The sequence below is a fragment of the Cydia fagiglandana genome, chromosome 17 (genome assembly GCF_963556715.1).
Source record: "Cydia fagiglandana chromosome 17, ilCydFagi1.1, whole genome shotgun sequence".
Lineage (NCBI taxonomy): Eukaryota > Metazoa > Arthropoda > Insecta > Lepidoptera > Tortricidae > Cydia > Cydia fagiglandana.
The window spans coordinates 4653112-4678418 of record NC_085948.1 but is presented as its reverse complement, the minus strand read 5'-3'; the positions used below and the strand labels follow the sequence as shown (position 1 = coordinate 4678418).

Sequence of the window (25307 nt, the reverse complement as noted above, 5' to 3'; positions counted from 1 at the left end):
GCCATGGTATAATAATATACTCCGCCTGGTACCCTCTTCCCGTCTTTTCGTGGTCACGTGACTGACACAAGCCTACGTCATCATGCGACAGCGCTATATGATAATGGCCATGTTATTGTGACGTAGGCTTGTGTCACTCTGGGAAGAGAAGACCATGTTTATTAGACTATGATAAAGATGATGAGAATTCACATTTTCTCCAAGTTTTTGTCGCTTGTTGCCACAACAATTTCGTCATATAAAGCTGTACCACGATCCCGACTATCGGGTCGTCCGGCCTGGGAACGAAATCATAAAATACCCGATAGTCGGTTTACGGCACTGAATGTGTTAACAGTGAGGGCGATGGTATCCTTAACTGACCATCGGTGGACCTTATGCCTTTTGTAATAAGGTCCTCCAGTGGACAGTGAGTATGGGCGATGGTATTTACGCGACCTTCATGCCAGTGTCAAGTTGGAGCAGCTGCTTCATGAGCTCGTATGTTGAGAAGGAGGTCGCGACCATGGGTATGGCGCGGATGTAGTTGATGCTCATCCCGCGGTAGAGCCCCTTCGCGATGCCGTTCTCGCGGTAGATGAGCGTCAGCGTTCGGATCATGCCGGTGCTGAGAAAGGCCAGGGGTAAAAGTAAGTTTGATTATAAAAAAAAGAAATAAATTGGTTCATAAATGAATCAACTTTTCCTCGTCACTTGTTGCCGTGGTCACTGTGACTGTTAAAACCCCGGTTTAGGTAAGCTTTTATCGCTGACTGTACTTGTCCAGTACTAACGACGATTTTTTTGACTACTGTCTAAAACCAACCTAAAATATTCATTCACCAGGAATCGAACCTGAACTCGTAACATTAAAAAGCAAAGTTCACAACAGCCGTAGCGTTAAATTGATAAATGCTATCAATAATTTGTAACTCCGTAGTAAACTTGAAACTGATAACAACAAATATTGGGTCAAGACCACGCGATGTTAAGATTCGGTTAGGTTAGGTAGAAAACATTTGTCGTATTATAAAAGGAAAAGAGGCTGATTATTGATATTAGTGCGCTCGATTTCGTCACTTGAAAAACTATGGAAAACGGCGAAATGCTATTTTTTAAATACAAGCGATAGAATTGGGAATCTAGTTGTAATGACTACACGTTTTCAATTGTATTTAGTAGAATCTGAGAGCGCACCAGCGACGCTCTCGGCGGCAGAAAGCAGTCGCTGTAGCCGAAAACGGCTGGGATGATGATGAGTAGAATAGAGGGCTACTGTTACATACATACATACATACATATAATCACGCCTATTTCCCGGAGGGGTAGGCCCCTGTTACAAACAAATATAAAATAAAAAGTGTAACCCACCTTCTGTATTGTTGCCCACACAGTTGCAAGTCATGCAATCATACATAAAATATATCATTAATACATTTCACCACCACCAGTGCTATAGATAATAAAGAATATAAAATACATGTGCAAATCCGTACACGGCGGGAAGAAGTTGATAACTCGAGATATTTTATTGAAGAAATTCGAACTTAAAATAAAATAACATAAAGTTCAAATTTCTTCAATCTTTTCCCGCCATTTATTTTTTCCCGCCGTGTACGGAAATATGAACATATGTTTAGGATATAGGTTATGTGTACTGACGGGCATATAATATATGGTATATTCCCATCTGTCCCTGCTCGTCACATCACTGCCACGAGACAGGGGCAGAAGCAGATGGGAATGAACTCCTTCTGTTACTTCCTGAACGTGTTGACGTTTCAAGTTTTTACAATACATATGTATACTGGAAATTGGTGTTAGTTACTCGTAAAAATAAAAAAAACAATTCAGCCTATACACGTCTCACTGCTGGGCACAGGCCTCCTCTCATGTGGTGTTAGTTAAATAATAGTACATTACTACAGAGGCCGGGACGAAAGGGGTTCCGGCCGAAGACATATAGACGGCCGAGCGAAGCGAGGCCGGATAGGTCTGAGCGCGGGCAACCCCATTTCCCGCCGAGGTATGTATAGTGCTTTTCTCAAACATGCAATGAAATATATAAAATAAAAAATCCACGAAACCCAAGTTTTATTTATAGATAAAACTAAAAGTAAACTACACCCAAAATATAACCAACACGTACCTATATCATTATCACGCGTATGTTTTACACGAGTCGTGTATTTTTACTACCCGTATATTTTCATGTATCTTTGATTTTTTCACCTTGTATCCGTCTGACTGTCGTTTTCGTCACATAAGTTAACATAGTCTTTCATGTTGATATCATGTTTCACATACATTGTTGCTTTATGCATGGAGTAAATAAGTATAATTTCCACAGTGTTGACGAATTTGTAGTTACATTCATTTAAAATATGCCACAAAACTGTTTCTAATAAACTGTAAGCCATTTTTCTTAGTTTCTCAAATAATATAAAAATTTTACCTTCCAATAAAATTATTATTATGTTTCCTATCCACATCGGATATCTTCATTGAGAGAGTAACGCGATCGTTGACCAATGATGCCGCTAGCGTCTATGTAGTCGCTCCGCCCCACGCCGTGACGTAGTTCCGCTTCCACTTCCTGCGAACCGTTGCTCGCTTCCCGCTACTCGCCACCGCCATGTCATTGTTGAGGAGAAGTACCGTCGGCATAAAAGTAGCCTAGTAGCCTGCCAGGAAGGCATTACTCAGATATCCGATGTGGATAGGAAACATAATAATAATTTTATTGGAAGGTAAAATTTTTATATTATGTGTTCCGTACTCCACATCGGATATCTTCATTGAGACCTGTTTATTATCTCCTGGTGGCGAGTTAGCGGGCGCGCAAGCGATAGGGCTACACCTACTGTCATATATAGAACTCAGAGAAAGAATAAATATGTATACACCATATTGCAACCCATGAAATCACAGTGACTCGTTATAATGTGAATTACAGGAAATTGAGAATTGAAATTGTAATCTCAGGTTCGAATCTGACGTTAAACTGGTTTAAGAGAATTCTCATTCGAAATCGCATCCGGTCCGCAGAATCTCGGCGAGTCATGTTCCCAATTAACATAAGCGAAAATATCGCTAAGTGAATAGCTTTCCAGCCAATTTAGTTATTAAGTACATCGTGGATCAAAAGCAATCGTAGGCGAGGCCGGCTTGGATGAGACTGTGGCTGAAAGAAATAAGCGAAGTGTCCCCTAACATTTTGTGTAATTCTCGCAAGGTGACGTACCCAGACTACCTACTTATACTGGGTCTATACTTTATTCCGGAGCTTCTAAGAGTCCAGTCGGTAAGACACGTTATCTGGTTTAGAGCCGAATTTCGGACACAAAATAATAGCGTTAAAGTTATCTATGTAATTGCCCGGGCTACAGTGTAGTAGAGTAAGGTCATTGACCCTGCGGCCTGATGCTAACAGCAAAAGTGCGGCAGCTATTCTATCGTACTTCTTCTAACGTACCTAACGTTGTAGGGCTATTTAAATTAGGGCAAGTAGATGTCTCGCGTCCCAAGCTCGTGCTTTGGGAGGCGCTGGTCTCGCTATTAATGGCGTTGGAAGAAGGCATAGTGTCCGATAGTGGTTCATACACAGCACTTGTGAGAGGCTTATGAACGAGTATCGTTCTGAAAGCTAACATGAATAATAGAAATAGACGTCTGAGATATGCACCATAAAGACCGTTTCTACATTGTGGCCGTACATGCAGCCTAGACAAGGGGACGATCTAGGGGCTCCCGTTACTGTTTTCTATACAAACACAGTACCGGAATCGGGAATATCCAGTTCTTCCATATTAGTGAGACAGTGACAGTTGCGTTTCGTTCGCTACGTAGCGTTAGACCTTGGCATGTTATATGCATGCGCCAGTCACGCCAGTAGCGGATGTCACTCCTGATCCCGCCAGCTCGGTGTTGGAGCGTCCTATCTGACAGGAGCTACGCCTCATTCTTAAGGTCGTTGACTCGTAAGGGAGGGCGGTCTGACGTTGTGTTCACTAGGACCGCCAGTAAATTGCAAGCTTACCACAGCTGCTTTAAGACTCCTTATCACGCCGTCGCAGTACACAGACTAGGCTGGGAGGTGGAGACATCCATGCCAAGTCTCACAGGCAGCTGTCAAAGGTCGTGGTAGCAGTTCAATGAGTCTGTTAAGAAATACCGTGGCACAGTGCGAGGGCTCTCGAAAGCGGAGGCCGGCCAACAAGGCGCCTGTCAGGTGAAGCCAGTCTCGGCGGCTGCTGGGCGCAGCTGCCACTCGGGCGCGCAGTGACTTCTTGATAAACCGTCGCCCTCGGGGGTTGTACCGACCTGGCAAGTAGCAAGCAACCAGCGCGACCTGTAGACGATCTGCTGGCATCAGCAGTTTTTGCGACAGCCGTAGTAACGGAAGGGATGTAGTGTCGCCGTCGTTTTATGTATACTGTACCGGTGCGGTTGTATGTTTACACTTCTGTCGTCAGCGCTGCAGATGCGGCCCGTTAACGGTTACTCTTCGCTGAAAGGGCCTTACCTCGTACATTGTCTACCAATATTGGAGATTGTAACGGACTGCTTGCATAAGATGAGGAAGAAAGTGGTGCGAGGCTTTCGGCAGCTCCGTGTTGCTGGGGACTGCGAAGGCTTCACCTTCCTCCATGAACTAAAGTTTGCGAATTTGAGACTGAACAGAAGGCATTGGGTCTCATTTCTGCGAGAAACTCTGCAGCAAGGCAGGCCTGTATGTCGTGAAAAAGAAAACTTTCAATCGGTGTGTTGTGCCGCGTGTCCCACGTGATGTCTAGGAGCGTGATGGTCTAATTCGCTTTATCCGAAGAGACACCCTATATCGAGTTAGTATAGGGCATCGAGTTAGTAGCATGCTTTTAAGGAAATCGAACTGATGAAATCAAGTCTAAAATCGATTTTGGCGCTTTGCGTAACAAAAGTGTTTCGATAAAGTCGAATATAGACAGATGGAAACTGCTGGAGTCCTCCTGGCCCCTTTCTCTTAGCACCGGAAACTCAAGCTTGTTCAGGCGCAGCGGGTTTATTTGTCCCATTTTGTTTATTATGGCTTTTCGCACGAGTTCGTCTTTGTAAGACGGAACTTAAGCTGGAGAGCGCGAGCAAGCAGAGATAATTATGTGAAGTCTGCAGACCTTTTCGATGCCTTTCACCTCGGTTTCGAGTGGTCGCACAGGGCCTTGTCGCTAGCTGTTCTCCGGTTGGACCACTCCATGGCCTCGAGAAGTCGTAGGAACTTCGAAGCGACACAGCGAAGTCGATCAGCACCTTTATGAAGCCCGGGAACACGACGTATTTTCCTCTGAGTATCGACATATCTTACCGCTTTCAACTCCGGGCAGTCGAGCCGCACTAGGACGGGGCTCTTTACGACCTTGTCTGCCGTCGCCGGAGGATTCTTTACCCGAAACCAAGAGCTTAGCGGTCTGTTCGTGCTGTACCATACCATACCTATACCTGCACCATAGCTATAGGCGCCTGCGTACCTCAATGGAACCATGTGGACAGGACAAAACTGATACTGTGGCGCCCAGCGAGCAAGGGACGACATCGTCGTAGTTGCAGCATCGGTGGACAGCATCGGCGTGATTGTGGCAACCGCCGCCGCTCGGGAGGCGCCGGTGCGTGGAGCTAGGGGCGCCATCGTGGCGGCCGGCTCGGGGGGGGGGGGGGTGGGGCACCGGTGCCTGAGGCCGGGCGGCTCATGGCGGCCGCCACTGGTTCGGGAAGCGCTGGTGCGTGAGGCGAGGACCCATAGTGGCGGCCCGCTCTAGAGGCGTTGTCGCGTGAGGCGGGCGGCTCCATCGTGGCGGCCGCCGCCACCGGCTCGGGAGGCGCCGGTGCGTGATGCGAGAGGCGCCATCGTGGCGGCCAGCTCGGGAGGCACCGGTGCATGAGGCGGTCGCCGTCTGGCTGGCTGGTCTGGGAGGCACTGCTGTGAGGCGAGAGGCGCCATCGTGGCGGCCAGCTCGAGAGGCGCCAGTGCGCAGGTGGTGGTGCCATCGTGGCGGGCGGCATCATCGTGGCGGGCAGTGCCATTGTGGCAGCCGCCGCCGCCGCGTCGATGCGTAATGCGAGAGGCGCCATCGTGGCGGCCAGCTCGGGGGGCAGGCGGCGTCATCGAGCGGGCGGCGCCATCATGGCGGCCACCGTCGCCAGGCTCAGGTGCGAGAGGCGCCGTCGTGGCGGCCAGCTCGACAGGCGCCGGTGCGCGTGACGGACGTTACCGGCACGGGAGGCGCCGATGGCTAGGCTCGTAGCTGCACACATCATCACGGCGACGCTGTTGCCCTCGGCGGTGCCATCGTGGTGGCCACCACCGGCGCGTAGGTCACCAGCGGCGTCATGACGGGCGGCAACCAACGCGGCGATCGTCGCTGTACTCGTAGCATTTCCACTGCTTACACGTAACTTACCTTCCTTCCGCTAGAGCAGTCGGGACGCAGAAGCGGTCCGCCTTCACCTTGGCGCGATCCACCCGCGATGCGCCCGCAGCTGCAGGAGCGGGCGTGTGACGTCTCGCAGAGCCACGCGGATCTCTCGGAGTCCCGCTGGACTGGAAGCGTCCGCACCGCAACTGCAGCAATAGGAGCGGGCGTGTAACGTCTCGCGGAGTCCCGCGGACTGGAGGCGTCCGCACCGTGACTGCAGCAACAGGAGCGGGCGTGTGACGTCTCTCGGAGTCCCGCGGACTGGAGGCGTCCGCACCGCGACTGCAGCAACAGGAGCGGGCGTGTGACGCCTCTCGGAGTCCCGCGGACTGGAGGCGTCCGTACCGCGACTGCAGCAACAGGAGCGGGCGTGTGACGTCTCTCGGAGTCCCGCGGACTGGAGGCGTCCGCACCGCGACTGCAGCAACAGGAGCGGGCGTGTGACGTCTCTCGGAGTCCCGCGGACTGGAGGCGTCCGTACCGCGACTGCAGCAACAGGAGCGGGCGTGTGACGTCTCTCGGAGTCCCGCGGACTGGAGGCGTCCGCACCGCGACTGCAGCAACAGGAGCGGGCGTGTGACGTCTCTCGGAGTCCCGCGGACTGGAGGCGTCCGCACCGCGACTGCAGCAACAGGAGCGGGCGTGTGACGTCTCTCGGAGTCCCGCGGACTGGAGGCGTCCGCACCGCGACTGCAGCAACAGGAGCGGGCGTGTGACGTCTCTCGGAGTCCCGCGGACTGGAGGCGTCCGCACCGCGACTGCAGTAACAGGAGCGGGCGTGTGACGTCTCGCCGAGTCCTGCGGACTGGAGGCGTCCACCGTGGCCCGCAGCGTCGCGGTGTCCCGGAGTCACCTTGGACGACAGCAGAAGACGCGGCGCGCGCGGGCGGGGGCGGGCGCCGGGCCCGCGCCCCCGCGCCGGGGGACGTCCCGGTCGCGCCGCAACTAACAACACGAGGTACTCCCAGGCTACTGCCTGAGAACCCTCCTTTAGTGACGAAGTAACTTCTAGAATATCTTAAACTGGCTCACCGGATGGTTCGAGACAATCCAAACCTCCTTATCAGCGAAGCGCGGCACCCGGCAGCGGCGCGCGCAGGCCGTCCGCCGTCGCGCCGCCCCCGCCGCCGCAGGCACGATGACCGCACGTTCCCTCTCCGATGCGGAGCGACTTGTTACCACTTGTTAACAAAAACCACTGACGCACTTCCTACTTCGATCTCGAAAATGCGAGTTAACGGTAACGATTTTAGCAGCATGGAATGCGAAAATTAATTTAGCAAGAAAAAAGTGGGTAGAATCGAAAAGCACCGTTCGATGGCTTCGATCGCGAGACCGCCAAAAGACTAATAGTGGCGATCTCTGCCATATCTCACTATTTTAATCGACCGAGCTTTGGATCGGAAATGTTAAAGCACCATGCTGCAAAAATATACGCAAAAAATATTTGCGGACCATCGGTCAAGACGGTCGACGAAACAATGACATGGCGGTGGCGAGTAGCGGGAAGCGAGCAACGGTTCGCAGGAAGTGGAAGCGGAACTACGTCACGGCGTGGGGCGGAGCGACTACATAGACGCTAGCGGCATCATTGGTCAACGATCGCGTTACTCTCTCAATGAAGATATCCGATGTGGAGTACGGAACACATAATAAAATTGCCATAAGAAACCATATACATACTTCGTCTTTGGCTTGGCGGCAGAGGCAGCAGGTTATTTAAAATCAATTCCGCTTACGCTGCCAATTCCAACACCTACGATTACAATTAATATTAATTTCATTATTTCGTCGGAACTCATATTAAAGTAAAAAAATCAACAACGCACCATAAATCCAACTAAACAGAATGAAATTTTTTCAACTTTACCTCCATAACAGTTTAAAAAAAAATACTACGCGTGTTTGAGTAGACCTTTTTACCGCTAACGTTTAGATGAAATATTTTAAATGTTTTAAATTATTTGTGTAGTTAAATTTATAATTTAAAATTATAGAATTTGGTTAATAATGTATTATTTAATAAGTTCATGTTGATTTTATACAAATAAAACTGCAAATTATAGCAAACATTGTTTTTTGTTTTTTTTTATAGGCGTAGTGGCAGAGTGTCAATACTAACCATAAAGCAAATACTGCCTCTAGTTTTTTTTAATGGATGAATGCCACGAAGCTGTGTCACAAATATCTGTTGAAATCAAAATTAAAAAAGAGGACTTTGCCGGCCTAGGCCTGCAAGATTTGTATGAAATTCCATTAACGACCTTTTGTCCTAGCCGGACCTGAAACGTCATACTTCGCAGCCTATTATAAGGAACATAACATCAATATTTCATTGCATGTTTGAGAAAAAGTTATTTACATTTAATATTAATACCAGTAAAATTAATTAATAATAAGATGCCCGTAACCGCCTATTTCGCATTGCAATGTGAATTAGTCACATAAATGTTAGTTGAGCGTTTTACAAAAAAATGTACATTTCATTCATGTCTTCAAAATATTGACATCTTGGACTCATTTTACTCAGAATCATTTGTACATTCACGCCGCATACATGAAAAAATGTGTCCCACTATAACAACAAATTCTAAAAACAAAATAAAATAAATATTTAAGGCCCACTTGCACCATTCCACTAACCCGGGGTTAAGCGGCTAAACCTAATAACCTAATGTCAAATTGTACTGGTAACCATGGTAACTCCAGGTTTAACCGGTTACTAGAATGGTGCAAGTGGGCCTAAGTGGCGCTCACAAACGTGATTTTTTGCGTAATGGTACGGAACCCTTCGTGCGCGAGTCCACCTCGCACTTGGCCGGTTTTTAAATTTTTACTCACCCGAACTGCGCGGTGGCGGGGTCCATGCAGGCCAGCTGCATGCGTCGCCGCGTCACGTCGAGCGGGTACGACACGCTCTGCGCGACCGCGCCGGCCAGACCGCCACAGAGCAGCTTGCCGGGCACCGTTAGTACAAGACCGCCTGAAAACAATTCGCGCAAATAAGTTAATTTTATGGGGCAATTGATGTGCAACGAATAATAGTCCAGGCGATCTAGCACGAATTGCGTTCTCATGCTAGACCGCCAGGGTTAGCAAGCCGCGACTCGCTCTAACACTAGCGACAGAGTGAAGGGGTAGATCATGTAGATGAACATGAGGGAGGGACAGAGCTGTCGGCATGACTTGAAGCTACGACTTTAACTTCTACTTTAGTTGTAATTGTTAGCACAATCTTATCTCATGTACTCTGCGTCAATACGCCTTAACGCCACACTTTAACTTACCAGTGTTCCTCTCACACTTGCGACACAGCGACCTGGGTCGCACTTCATGCAGAAAAACTGCAGGGACTCGAAGCAGTAGAAGCTGAAGCCGGCGTAAGGGACCATCCCGCAGAGCGTCGGCACGAAGCCGCGGTATAGCGCAGTTGCATGGCCTTATCTCATGTACTCTGCTTCAGTATGGTTAACGCAACACTTTTCATGACTTACCAGTGTTCCTCTCGCACTTGCGACACAGCGACGTGGGCAGATACTTCATGCAGAAGAACTTGAGGGACTCGAAGCAGTAGAAGCTGAAGCCGGCGTAAGGGACCATCCCGCAGAGCGTTGGCACGAAGCCGCGGTATAGCGCAGTCGCATGGCCTTATCTCATGTACTCTGCTTCAGTAGTGGTTAACGCCACACTTTTCATGACTTACCAGTGTTCCTCTCGCACTTGCGACACAGCGACGTGGGCAGATACTTCATGCAGAAGAACTTGAGGGACTCGAAGCAGTAGAAGCTGAAGCCGGCGTAAGGGACCATCCCGCAGAGCGTCGGCACGAAGCCGCGGTATAGCGCGCGGATACCGCCCTCCTACAAAATGTAAACATTAATAAAAAATAAACTAAAAAGTCGTGAAAATATCTTGAAGTATTTAGGTGGTTTGCAATCGTCCGTGGGTGGGGAAGAACCAAACAAGTTAATTGAGATAACGCCTGCGGCCTTCGTCTAATTAGAAGTACAATATACACTTAGAGTTAGCTTCTGGAGTAAGTTGGTTAAAAACATGTGACGACATTTGGGGAAGGATTTATCTGAACTGAACTATGTCTAATGAGTTGATGATAAGTCAACTCGTGGGTAGCCAGCGCCGGCGCCCCGCTCGCCACGAACTTGTGTGTGATGTGTGTTTTCTCAAACTATAAAGCCGGGTACTCACTAGCGAGCTGTAACTGTAACCGTTGCATGTACTGTAACCAAAAAACATAGTGTGTACGTGGTTCGCAAACCTGCTGCGAGCGGTACGCGAACGGCTCGCAGCGAGCCGACATCTACAACGTACTCATTTCTGAACCCGTAACGTTGCACGTAACTGTAACAGTTACTGTTGCCAAAAGCATAGTGTGTACGTAGCTCGTGAGCCTGCAACGAACGCTACACGAGCGGCTCGCAGCGAACCGACGTTTACAACGTACTCATTTCTGAACCCGTAACGTTGCACGTAACTGTTACTGTTGCCAAAAACATAGTGTGTACGTGGCTCGCGAGCCTGCAACGAACGCTACACGAGCGGCTCGCAGCGAGCCGACGTTTACAACGTACTCATTTCTGAACCCGTAACGTTGCACGTAACTGTAACTGTTACTGTTGCCAAAAACATAGTGTGTACGTGCTCGCGAGCCTGCAACGAACGCTACACGAGCGGCTCGCAGCAATCCGACGGTTGTCGGTTTTTGTCGCGAACCAAAGGACGCTTGCACTGCGCTCGTGGACGTCAAGATTAGTTGTTGCTAGCCGCTGCGAACCAGCTATATATCGAGTATTTATTCGTCATGAGTGAATGGTCAGAGGATAAATGTATTTTTCACATCACCTATTCGGAAAAAGGCTTTTACTTCCCTGCAAATAGGAGGGATCAAAGTGGCACTTTTCTTCCCTGCTAGGAGGGATCAAAGTGGCACTTTTCTTCCCTGCTAGGAGGGATCAAAGTGGCACTTTTCTGTTCAAGCACACTATTTTAAATTTTTTTTGCACATTATTTTTTTAGCTTAAATAATCTGTTTAAGCATCAGATTGTGTCAACACTAAGATTTTTTTATTTTCCTCATAGTTGATGTGAAAAGCAGTATGTGTCACACGGTATCAAAATTATTTCGTCTTGGGCGTTAACACTTGAATCCCTCATTACGCTCAGGATTCAATATACGCCCTTGACGGAAATATATCATTTTGCTCCCTTGTAACACAAACTACTATTGCTGATAGACGCCTACAGGGAAAATAGTGTACTATGTAGTGTATTCTATGGAACTACTTTCCCGATAAATTCTATGAATCCCACATCTTCGTGGCCGTTTATGATCATCGAGTAGGCATCTAGTATGTGTTCTGCACATGCGCAAAATAGGTACTCGTCCGACATCGTGGAGTTACAAACCAAAACTCAGGATAGATCCGGCTTCCAGCGGCTTGGCCTTCTCGTACACACTAGAACCTCGTTACTGTATCTGTTCGGTTACAGTTACAGTTCGCAAAATGAGTACGCTCGGTGAAAGCGTTCCGCCGACGTCGCGAGCCGAAACTGTAACATGCGTACACACTAGAACCTCGTACTGTATCTATTCGGTTACAGTTACAGCTCGCAAAATCAGTACGCTCGGTGAAAGCGTTCCGGCGACGTCGCGAGCCGAAACTGTAACATGCGTACACACTAGAACCTCGTAATGTATCTGTTCGGTTACAGTTACAGCTCGCAAAATGAGTACGCTCGGTGAAAGCGTTCCGGCGACATCGCGAGCCGAAACTGTAACACGCGTACACACTAGAACCTCGTTACTGTATCACGCATGTTCGGTTACAGCTCGCTAGTGAGTACCCGGCTTAACGCCAAACTAACCGTGCGGAGCATGGTGGAGGCGGTGTGCGCGATGCCCGTGTAGCGGTGCTCGCCCGTCACCTGGAACGCGAGCCGCGCCCGTATCGTGTCGAGGGGGTACGTGAGCGTGACGGCCGTGACGGCGGCGCCGGCGCCTGCCACGAACTAGTGTGTGATGTGTGTATTCTCGAACTATAGCGTCAGGCTAACCGTGCGGAGCGTGGTGGAGGCGGTGTGCGCGATGCCCGTGTAGCGATGCTCGCCCGTCACCTGGAACGCGAGCCGCGCCCGTATCGTGTCGAGGGGGTACGTGAGCGTGACGGCCGTGGCGCTGGCGCCGGCGCCTGCCACGATCTAGTGTGTGATGTGTGTATTCTCGAACTATAGCGTCAGGCTAACCGTGCGGAGCGTGGTGGAGGCGGTGTGCGCGATGCCCGTGTAGCGATGCTCGCCCGTCACCTGGAACGCGAGCCGCGCCCGTATCGTGTCGAGGGGGTACGTGAGCGTGACGGCCGTGACGGCGGCGCCGGCGCCTGCCACGAACTAGTGTGTGATGTGTGTATTCTCAAACTATAACGCCAAACTAACCGTGCGGAGCATGGTGGAGGCGGCGTGCGCGATGCCCGTGTAGCGATGTTCGCCCGTCACCTGGAACGCGAGCCGCGCCCGTATCGTGTCGAGGGGGTACGTGAGCGTGACGGCCGTGACGCCGGCGCCGGCGCCTGCCACGATCTAGTGTGTGATGTGTGTATTCTCGAACTATAGCGTCAGACTAACCGTGCGGAGCATGGTGGAGGCGGTGTGCGCGATGCCCGTGTAGCGATGCTCGCCCGTCACCTGGAACGCGAGCCGCGCCCGTATCGTGTCGAGGGGGTACGTGAGCGTGACGGCCGTGACGCCGGCGCCGGCGCCTGCCACGATCTAGTGTGTGATGTGTGTATTCTCGAGCTATAGCGTCAGACTAACCGTGCGGAGCATGGTGGAGGCGGTGTGCGCGATGCCCGTGTAGCGATGCTCGCCCGTCACCTGGAACGCGAGCCGCGCCCGTATCGTGTCGAGGGGGTACGTGAGCGTGACGGCCGTGACGCCGGCGCCGGCGCCTGCCACGATCTAGTGTGTGATGTGTGTATTCTCGAGCTATAGCGTCAGACTAACCGTGCGGAGCATGGTGGAGGCGGTGTGCGCGATGCCCGTGTAGCGATGCTCGCCCGTCACCTGGAACGCGAGCCGCGCCCGTATCGTGTCGAGGGGGTACGTGAGCGTGACGGCCGTGACGCCGGCGCCGGCGCCCGCCACGAACTTGTCGCCGTGCTGGACCATCGGGATGCTTAGGCCGCTTAGATACTGGAAAAGAAGATGGATGTGGTCACGAGACTATGCGGAAAGTAAATTAACAGTGTCATCGAGAAAGGAATCACTCCATAGACGGAAACGGGTCGCTTTGTATGTACAGTCGACGTCAAAGATATGTTTTCATTTTTCGCCTTATTACAAAGGCATAAGGTGCAAAAGTGTAAACATATCTTTGACGTTGATTGTACCCTGCGAAAAAAAACATTGAAATTGCATTAACGTTTAATGCTGTAAACAGTTCTATAGGAGCCTTTGAAACAATGCAGTAAATTTTACTGTTCGTACGTTAAATTTGTTGATATATAGCCGTCAATCTTAATGAAATCACTTAAGTGTGAATCACTTTAATGTGTGCTCAAGAGATCATATTTTTTTAGTGTATAGACTATAGAGAACACAATTTTCCATATAAAGTGAGCCGTACTCATTGGTCTCGGGTAAAAATTCTGTAGTAAGTACTTCAATTTAATTTAATTCCATTCAGTATGTCAAAATGTACTGAAATGAGAATGACAACTATATCTCGACTCAACATTGGCGTTATGATGAGTGGCGGACTACTTTAATATAAATCGATAGATGAGCTATTATACATAGTATTTGTGAAACTTGTTGACAAATCACAGCTTTCTCGACTAATAACGTATGTAAATGCACGCCAGTTGTAAGTGTCGAGTAAGAAAATGACAAACTCACAAGATGTTAATAAGAAAATTATAAAGATTTGCATATTATGGCCGTTAATTCGTTAAAATACGACAGACCTCTCAGTGATCATTTGATCATCTTTATGCATGAACATTATTTACTTGTAAGTAGTAGTAAGGGGCTTGCCAAACCAGAGACCCCGGCAAGGGGGTCAGTGGGGCAGACTCGAGACAGCATTCTTGAGAATCGCGATATATGTGTGAACGCGCGTTTTGCAGTTCCCGAGATATTTTGGGTACAATACCAGGTGTAGGTATACGTCTACAGTAACGCGTGATGAGGGAAAAATGGAAATTTTTATTGAAATATCTCGATTCCGTAGCCTAGTATTGCAAAAAAAATGCAGTAATATTAGTAAATACCAAAGATAAATATGTAATACGGGGTTACATATACCTATCTATGGTTATAGTGTTAGCGCCGCATGAGACCCAAATTTCTGATGTCGCACGAGACGAGTCTCGCGACCAGTGACGTCACCCGAAGGAATTCGACCATCGGTACATAGCTGTCTCGGTGGCCCTCTTCGTAGATTTTTAATTTCTAATGACCAAAACCATGAGTAAACCGGTTGCGGACATATTAAGGACTTTTTGAAGAGAGAACTCAGAGCTAATCGTTTGATCTTTTAATCCTTTCCTTTTAGTTCTATAGTTTAGAATCCGTAGTAGACTTAAATAGTTTCCATAATTTTTACTAGTTAATATGATTCAATATATCTAATTATTATCATCGCCATCAGGTGTCATACAGGTTAATTTGTAAGCTATTTATAATTCAAACTACTGACAATACACGTTCAATTATATAAACTGCGTAAGTAAATAAAATAAAGCAAAGGCCGTCGTTTATTTACTTCAGCGCAGCTAATTGTTTTTACAAATCGTTCAGCTCGTTGACATGACATTGACGTAGAAAATAACATACAGTTAGCATATACAAGCTAGCAAAGGTCATGGTGGCTGGTGGCGGGTTCGATGGACTGCAAACTGACGAACGATTGTGGCCTGATTGTCATGATAAGTTGGCTTGGGCCGGTAACACTTTGGTCTTTGTGTTATATCGCCGTGTCATATGGCCACTATCGCGTCTTAGGTGCATAGATTTAGTGTTCTTCTTGGTCTTTCCTATTCGCAATACGAATTATAAAATTATAACAATTTTGATACATCCACTAAATAAGTAGTCCAGGAATTCTTTCTGTTACAGAAACGACCATTGTTTTGAATTTCGAGCTACTTAATAAATAATGTGGTTATTAACTTATTAGTCAGTGGAAATAGACTATTATATCATTTATATCGGTGTTAGTAAATGTTTAAAACATTATCAATTTGGAAGTAATCTAGTCGTTAATTCTTGTATAAATTAGAAATTGAAATTGTTCCTTAACAGCTAGTAATTGTAATATTTGCATAGATCGTTTAGATGATTGATTTCTTAATAAATATAGTTATATTAGGTGTAAAAATAATATGTTTGATTATGTTCCAGTTTATTAGAAATAATTGAAACACAATACAATGCAAGTCTTGTGCGAATGTACAAAAGCAAAATAATAAGAGCTGTTTCCCACTGGCAGTTTTTTGCGGGTACGGTTTTTTGCAGAATCCCGTTTTCTGTAGTATGCATGCAGGATCCCGCAAACAGAATCCTCGTGTGAAATATTAGCACCTAAGTATACTATATTAAAACGGGACCCTGCAAAAAACCGTACCCGAAAAAAACTGGGCGTCAGTGGGAAACAGCTCTAATGGGATACCTATTAGTATTCCTAGTAAATTGGTCAATCGAACTGGAATAGTAAAACAAAATTTAGATACACGGCGCGTCACCCTCCGACTACATACCGACTGTATAAACTAGGGTTGCCAACTATTTTTTGGTGGAATATATAGTATTTTCCAGAATATGACATCAAAAATATAGTACATTTCAAAAAAATATAGTACTTTTAGATAAAATACGAAACATAAGTGTACCTACGTTTAATCGGAAATATAGTATTTTAGCGTACTATATATTTTTCCAAAAGTATATAGTACAGAGAACCAAAATATAGTACAATACTATATAATATAGTACTGTTGGCAACCCTAGTATAAACATAGAATACTTGTATTTAAGGAAATCGGAAGCTATTTTAAAGGAGAACTTTGGTCGGAACTCCACCTGCCGTTTCTTGGCAATGCCATCGTGATGTATGCCTTGCATAACAAATTATTTTTAAACGCGAATACACGATTATAGATAACGCTATCCGCAATCTCTTTGTATACGAAATCTTTACTTTGAAAAAAATAATTAAAAAACAACTCTATCCCTTTTGTAATAGGGTTTAAATCCCATAAGGCGTTGCTTGGGATTAAAATGCTCATGGCTTTAATAACAATTGGAATCACGTATTGTATAGTCGGGTGAACTGCGATTATCATTAAGGAATTGCGAGATCAAGGATGGCTTTAGCAATCTCCTATCACGTGTTTGCACTATGTGGAACGTTGGAACTTAACATGCGTGGAATAGGGTCGCTTTTCTAACGGTATCTCAGTGTTATAAACCCTAAAGAATGAACTGGAGGCAAAGCGTGACAAAAGAAGTGGATGCGGATGTGACGGGAGATGGAACTGTCTGGGACTAAAAATAGTTTCCCATAAATATTGGAAATGGAGTTTTGAAGTCACTTGAACTTGGTAGACTGTAGTATTTACAAGTACCTGACAGGATTTGATTTGTGGTAAAAATGCACTTGTGCTGATGGTTACGACATCGGTATAAAAAGGGTATTTTTAAATAACTATATTTTAGACTTACAATACTTTAGTACATCAGAAGTCGACATCGACTTTTAAAGTGCTTTTTTTGTCCTCGTAATTGAAACGTAAGTACACAATTGCTATTGTTAAACGGTAATTAGATAGTTAGGCATTGAAATCTTTGAATAGGTATTTCAATTTTAAACTCCAGTCTTACCTAAATGAGCTACGGCTTCGCGATGTAAGTAATCGTTGCCGCCCTAAAAAGAAAAGGGGCCTTCCACGGAACAACACCTAATGATTAAATTGAGTATTACGCATAGTGTCGCGTGCTCATCGAGTCATCGCCGATGGGCATCGAAGTCACTTTCATTTCATATACGCTTTCGATTTCGCCGAACAAATCGTGCTTCGTCAAACCTCGTAACGACCACCATAAAACATTGGGACGGCACGATCACGAAACTTTTTATGTAGGTATCTAACCTACACTATAAAATATTAAATAAAAATATGGAGATATTTTCATTTCTACAACTCGACGTACTGACTGCCGTCTGGTCGGGCCAGTGCCAGGTAGGTTAGGTTCGACCCTTGGAGATTTGAGAGATAGCTACAGAAAAAATTGTTTAAAATTTTCAGTTAAGTAGTCAGTTAGCTCTTATTGGAGTTAGATTTTGCAGGTTCATGATACAATTTGGTATGGATATATTGGCGATAGTTTGAGGCCCGGGTAAGGACAGGATAGTTTTTATCAATAATCATCAGACAAGTCGCGGGTACAAGCAAGTATAAAATAAATTAAATACCTACATAGTCACATAGAGATCATAGAGTATCGTGAGTAGTAAACGTGGATATTAGTAGGTGTCTACTAGTTGTTAACTACGTGCCATAACTGCGAAACACGAATCGAGTCTTTGAGGCACCTCGATTATCTCCTACAGCTTATTTTACTACGCAAATAGCAGGGAGCGTACTATGTACTAACGTACTAATTCTTGTATTCTTCGATTAAATACAGGACTAACAAATGTAAAAGCGATACAAAATGTTAAAGAAAATACTGATTAAAAAAGATAGATTGATTTTGATTGATATAATATATGCTAAACATTGTAAGAATTCAGTTTATGTCTTATGTCGGATATTCTGTATGAATGTGCCACGCCTAGGTATAGAAAATTTCTTATGTATTCAAATGAAAATCCGTGTTGTCCGCCTACAAGTGCCTGTCACACATTCGCGGCAATCCGGAATAAATTGAATAAATTTGTATTTATTGACGGCACAACCAAGGATATCTTTTATTATTTTGAAGTATACGTCTAAGCTAAGTCTGCACCGCCTAGGCCATAATCATAACCGTCATATTTTCAAAATATTTAGTTAGAGGTTATGGTTGCCCTTCCACACTTTGCCGCTGCCAAGCGCCGTCTTTCATTAAACTTAACTCTAGTAAAAACGCTACAGTAAAAATACAGATACGAAATCGTCGATTAAATAATTTGATTGGTAGGTATATACATTTTTATATACTCCCTCTTATTTATCGATACTATACCTACATCAAATAAAAGGGAACAGGAAAAGAAGAAAAGAATATAAGTACATCTATTTGATAGGAACTTTCTTTCTCGTTACATTCTTTTGATAGGAACTTTCTTCAATATAGTTTCTTCTTCTTTCTATAGTTTTCTTCAGTCATTTGCTGGTCGTATTTGCGCAAATGTTACGCTACTCTCTAATACACAATCCTCTGCTTTCTACACGGTCGTCGGAGACGCGTTGGACAGAAACCGGTGGAGGCAGATCATCCGCTCCAGATGCAACCCTGATACTGACCACGACCCTGACATGAAAAACCGATCAAAGAGAGATTTGCGCAAATGTTACGTTACGATACTCTCTATTTTTGTCTATATAAAAAACAGATGCAACATGAACACTGAAGTAAACATAACAAAGTTAAGTAGATAATAGAGAATTGCAACGATATCAGGTGCAGGTATTGTTCACACGCAATTCGCAATAACGGTCGCCCTCCGACCGTGACCGAATACGGCTGTCCGGTGTTTAAACACAACTTTGTTTGTATTCCAAATTTAAGCTCAACTCTATTCTCTACGGAATTAAGTTCAAAGTCCAATGGTCATTTTTTCGGTTTGAGGTTTAGAATACCTGTTTGCACGAAGACCGGAGTATTCTGATATGAGCTTTATGTTATTGGAAATTAGGCTTATATTGCACTGTTTGGTCTGAGTAAGCAGTACTAGCAGTACAAACAAGGATTTGTTGGTTTTCTTATACCTATTACGAAAGGGTTAACTAAGATCTTAGCGAGAATAAGGACCTAAAACATTGCAAATAAGCACAGCACAGCTAATTGGTTTCGGTCGGACACTAAATAAAATTAACAGCTTTCAGTGAACCTTATGTGTTTACAATAAAAATTACGAATTGTCAGTTAAGTTTAATTAAGTACCTAATGTACCTATGTAATCGGATGTTCCAAAGATAGAGTAGATTTCGTCTTATTACAAAGGGACTCTTATTGGCTAAGGTGCACCTTAATGCACCTTATTAACTAAAGTGCAAAAGTCCAAAATTTTGTTCAAAGGTCTTTGACGTCAACTGTACCTATGTCTGTACCTATTTACTTAATTATGAATAACAACTTCAAAGTACCTACGTACCTATACGTATTTTTATATTTTTTAGAATCGAAAATACCACTCAATTGACGCAATGCAACAGACCGCACAATTGTGTCAATGGATTGTGGAATGTTTTTGTTATTGACTATAGAATATTAATGTATTAATTATTATCTACCTACCTACTTTATTAGCTAATAATAATTATATTGGTTACAGCACCTTTGACTGGGCTCCGCAACCACAATAGTTTTATTAAGAAAGCATTAAAATAAAAATAAAATAATTTTTATTTTATTTATTTTGCTTTTTCAAAGAAATGCACCACAGGAATGTATAGTACCTAACTACTTAGGGGTAAAACGGGAATCTAGAACCGCTTTCAAAAACGATAATAATAACGTCATAACATAATCACTAAATGACAGGCGACCAATGACTGTCGCATCGTTTCAATAAGCAGAAATTCCAAATTTTGTAAGAATGCCTCTCCAAAGGTTTTAGTCACCCAAATACCCAAAGAAACTCGTTAAAAAAATTAATAAGTAGCCTACCTATGACTCAGAATTTCTACAATGACTTGGAAGTACCCGTGACGGATTCTGATTGAACTTGTAACTGGAAAACAAAAGCAGAATGTTCGGATTATCCACGCATTAACGAAAAACCGGTCAAAGACGTAGTTTGAGTAGTATTTAAATTCCTACGGTGACTTGCATGTAGCCTTGGAGTGGAAAACTAAGTTAGGTTCTAATACTTAATGTTGAATGTAAAAACAACTGCTGCCTGTATATGAGGTCGAATCAATGGTAGGGGAACCATTAGTTAAGTTTACCCTAAATCCCTAAAACAAGATGCTCCTTGACACCACCAGAGATCCTAGGGCTGGCTCATTCCTTGGCCAAAGAATTGGAATGGCCATTCAGCGGGGGAATGTGTAGCCAGAATTATGGCCATCCTTCCGCCGGGATCAGATCTGAGGGACTATTTGTGTTAGTTGTAATTTAGCTTTTATTTAATTGTAATTTAAAAAGATATAAAGTAGAATTATCTTATGATTACTTAAGAGAGTAAGATGGCTAATACTGCTAATAGTACTCAATGCGCTGCGTGCGGCTCAATGAAAAGTTAGCTTCATTAGAAATATAAACTATAGCGACCCATAACAAATTATACATCTAAATCTTCATCAAGAATCACTCCAGTTCAGTAGTTTTTAGTTTATCGCAAACATACAGACAGACGCGGCGGGAAACTTTGTTTTATAAGGTGTAGTGATACAACCATAAAGACCAAATAAAGGCAGCAATGGACGGCCCCTTGCACGAATGCGCTAAACGCGCAGCCGTCAGGGAGGAGTGGAGGCGAGCCGTCAAACGTGTCACAAAGGGAGACTTCCAATGATGACCACGACCGCTCTGTCAAGAGTGACCCGATCAAGAAGAAGAAGATACACATATTTAACAGACACTGTTGCCGATTTTGGAGGTGCGATATATCGCGTCAGGAATGTCAATAAGTAATGGTTCATTTGGTACTCGTAACTCTAATAATAGCGTTGGAAGTTCATGGTTTTGCGATAACGTTAAACGTACCTAGTAAATTATCTTTAATAGAATAATAGACATCTCGAGTGTTTAAATAAGGGTAACATCTATTGTTAATATAGTCTAGTAATAGTATTTGTTTTTGGTTATTTTTTAAGGAGAATCATACATACATTTAAATAAAAAATATAAAGCTTCAGTAGCTTTCAGGTGCAAAAGTAGCAAAACAGTTTTTTTTTTGTTTTTCTGTTTTATTTTGAAACCTGAAAACACCATTCTAATAGGTACTAGGTAAGTTTCAATGCGTAGTTGCGTAGGTACTTTAATGATGTACCTATAGTTACATATGCTATTTATGCATCATTTATGTATAAGAAAACCAGATATAGGTATTATCCGTTTCTGTTTGCAATTTGCATACATATCCTGTTTATTCAGAATATAATACAAACGGGAGATTATATCTACCGACGCACAATATTATCAGTTCAGATAACTGAGAATGAGAATACCAAAGATATTGCCAAAGAGAGACTTGTTTAAGATGATATTAATATTAGCATAATATGCAGGTATATGCCGTAGGTATAAGCTTATGTATCTAATTGTTACCTACTGTCTGTTAGGTAGGTATTAAATTTATCGAACGAGCGCGTAGCGTCTCCATTTTCGCTTGAACAAAAAGCTTTCGTATGTCTGGTTGTCTTCCTCTACAGGTGGGATTTCTCAACCGATTCTCATGTTTTTTTATGAGCTGGTTTGATAACGATGTATATTATGCAATTTACTGCAGAATAAGTTTCGAAAAATATTCAAAATGGCGGAGCATTCACTCCATTTAAAGCTACGCAAAGACAGACTCCCGAAGTCAGCTCACGTACAAAACAGATGTAGGTAGTGCATTATTGTTTTCCATCGTATTTTCTCGGAAACGTTCGTATTTGGCATGCTACTTCAGTCAACCTCAGTACTTTTTGTTCCGAGACTGACTGAAATAGCAGACGTTCGTACGTTTCCGTGAAAATACGATGGAAAATAATTATGCACTACTTACATCTGTACGTAGCCACTAGTAAATAATACGCCTCACCTTTATAGGAGGAAATAATGGTCCTAAAACGAGTATTGAATATATAGTGGGTTGGGGTGGTAGGTATAATAGTTAGGTTATCAACTGTCTGGACTTTGTCTGGCTTCAAGGCGCGTGGTAGGTATATAGAAATGTGAAGTTACGAATTTGCTATCTATTATGAATTGACACTTATAGTATAATTAGATAATGCTCTACCTACAGCATAGTGTCCGTTTTTTATCTTATAAGTAAGTTTTTTAGCAATAAAGAATAGATTAATAATATAATATTGTAGGAAGCTGATCAAAACATTCTGCCAAGTCATATTTAGATGAAAATAAAATGGATCGGAAGACGCAACTAGACAGACCAATAACAGATAAATCTTTAGCTCACTCACATATTATTATTTAAACAAAACACATCATAACATGACATGTATGTATGTATGTATGTAGGTACTTAAATAAAGTGATAAACTAAAGCTAGTATTTATTTTAGATTTGGTTTTAAATTTCGTAACTTTTATGGGGTGTGATATTTTGATTTCTGATCAAATGGTAACACAAAGCAAATGGGTTCCAAGTGCATTTCTAACCAATCAAGTTAGGTTTTGGTGTAGGTTTAGGGAAACCCTTGTTTCTCTCCCCCACAGTGTAGTTGCCTAAAATTTTGATGCTGTTCATAGTCCCACAAGAAATTGTAACCATAAAATGCTTAAACATGGCAACAATTTAGTATGAAATTTTTTTAGTTTTATTTAATTTAATTTCTACTATTTTACGGCACACTATAATGGCTTACCTTTTTGTAAATCTCGAAGCTTGTAAACTGTGTAGCGGCATACGGGAATATCCGGACCATTTGGGCTCCATTCCCCTTGTACAGTGCCAGTAGGGACTCCTGCTTGACTATGGCCATGAGCCCTCCAACGACTCCATGGTGCTTGTAGTGTATGGACTGGGCTTGCAGCAGGATCTTGATGCGGTCTAGGGGGGCTACAGTTGTTTTGGCGCACATGCCGGCGACACCTGTTGGAATATACTTGTGGGATGCATTTTGTGTCAAGTGTTTTTGATTACTGACTTTGAAAAGTGATGTTTAGTATGTTTTAACCCCCTTCTTTATAAACGCGCTACAAGCCTCAATTAGTTAATAATTGTTTGTCTTTATCTGTCATTTTATAACAGCCACTTATGTATTTGTAAGAAAAGGATAAAACATTCATTTAACTAAATCAGGCCTGTAAAATTTTATGAATAAGGGGGTTAGTAATTACTCAAGAGAGTTTTATATTAGCTACTTGAGTTCTTTATAAAAATATAGGTAATAAAATAAATTAAAAGTGACTGAATTTGCATTAAATATATTAGGAAATGATATAGACATTACAAAACAAACAATATAAATTCAAAAACAGGTAACAGACACAGTAAAAAGAACTTTACTATAAATGTCTGCACATACCTATTTAAAAATAAATTTAATTTATGTGCAATATAAATATATTTATTTACACATTAAAATTCCTAAAAAAAGGAGGCAAGTTAGGAATATTTATATTTTGGTAATATATACAGTTATAATAGTAAATAAATAATTATATTACTTAACCATGGCAAACAAAAATTATTGTAATTAAATAGGGATAAGATAAAGAGATTAATTATTTGATAAGATTAAAATTATATGCCTATAAGGTGAATCTAACTAGAATTATTCCTATTAGAAGTATTAACTGAATTTTGTCACTAGAAAATAGAAAATATTATTGTCAGATTTTTATGATTTTCTATCTTTTTTCCTATTACATTCAATTTAACAAATAATTACTTTTTCCAAAAACAAATGGCATGAATATCAAACGAAAATATAAATTAAACTTACCTCCAGCCAACAAGCTCTTCATAATAAAGTCAAGATCATTTTTCTTCTCCATTGTTAGGGCCATGTTTAGTTGTTATTTATGTCTTTACGGTAAAATTAAATTCCGTTTGTTTTATGTGCGATATTCTGCTGGTGTATACGTGTCACGGCCCGCACTAATCCATGGTGTACTCAAAATTCTTGGTTTAATTTATTAGCCGCCGCCACTGGTCATTTGGCACGAACATCGGCACTTTCACCTGCAAGCAATCAGGTAATGAAGTATTCCTCAAAATATTCGGAATAACTTCGAACTCCGAAAACAATAAAATTCACAATGAACTCAGTTCAATTTTACCACATTATTAACACAACTAATAAAGTAATCCAAAGGGCTTCAGATGATATCGAACTTAATATAAACTGAATTGAATAACAAACGATACATACATTCCCGTTAACGTCTTTCTGAGAAATAAAAAATAATACTTTTTCTTCTTTGATTTCAATTATTGTAACAATGAACTTCAAAATTCATCCTCCTTCTATTGGCTGATAAAACCACATTCCGTTGAAATTGGTACATAATAAACCAATAGCAGAAGAGTATGTATTTTTTCATAAACAGTAAATAAAGAACTTACCTTATTTTGACGCATGTCAAAACTGACAGCTGACAGCATATACGTGTTCCGTTTCATCTACGTGTCATACAAAAAATAACAAATCGATTCTGTATGTGAAGTATTAAGCCTATTATTGATAGACTGACCACTCTTCAAAATTCTAATTAAGTTGCGTGTAAGAAAAGATGTGCTATGAATAAATGTTTCAATTTTTTGTAAATGTTTAATAGTATCATTACAATCCTAATTGCGTATAACGGAGTAGCGTGACTGCCAATAGCAGTGACATCTATTATATTTAGCTGCAACTACTTAGGTGCAGAGAAAACAAATGTTTCGGGAAAACTCCTAGAGATGGCAGAAATATCACATTACAGGTCAAACAAGGAAACTGAAAAGGGAAAATGTTTCCTTTTAGAGGAGGTTAGAACT

General features: G+C 43.3%; 1 protein-coding gene across 1 annotated transcript; it reads right to left on the bottom strand.

Annotated features, from left to right (window-relative positions):
- Positions 1-323: 323 nt before the first annotated feature.
- On the bottom strand, positions 324-24809 carry LOC134673002 (solute carrier family 25 member 16-like). The gene is made up of 7 exons (XM_063530962.1): positions 24700-24809; positions 24271-24509; positions 23188-23414; positions 13446-13634; positions 10132-10288; positions 9270-9411; positions 324-607 (listed from the first exon to the last, which is right to left on the bottom strand). The coding sequence occupies exons 2-7, from the start codon at positions 24332-24334 to the stop codon at positions 430-432; spliced, it is 957 nt and encodes a 318-aa protein (XP_063387032.1). The 5' UTR covers positions 24335-24509; positions 24700-24809; the 3' UTR covers positions 324-429.
- Positions 24810-25307: the final 498 nt, after the last annotated feature.

Excerpts from the sequence above, each read along its gene's own strand:
- LOC134673002 (XM_063530962.1), bottom strand. The coding sequence starts at position 24,334 with ATGGCCCTAACAATGGAGAAGAAAAATGATCTTGACTTTATTATGAAG. Across the intron at positions 9,412-10,131 it reads CAAGTGCGAGAGGAACACTG|GCGGTCTTGTACTAACGGTG; the intron begins GTAAGTCATGAA and ends AATTGTTTTCAG. Across the intron at positions 608-9,269 it reads CCCGCCACCGCGCAGTTCGG|CACCGGCATGATCCGAACGC; the intron begins GTGAGTAAAAAT and ends GGCCTTTCTCAG.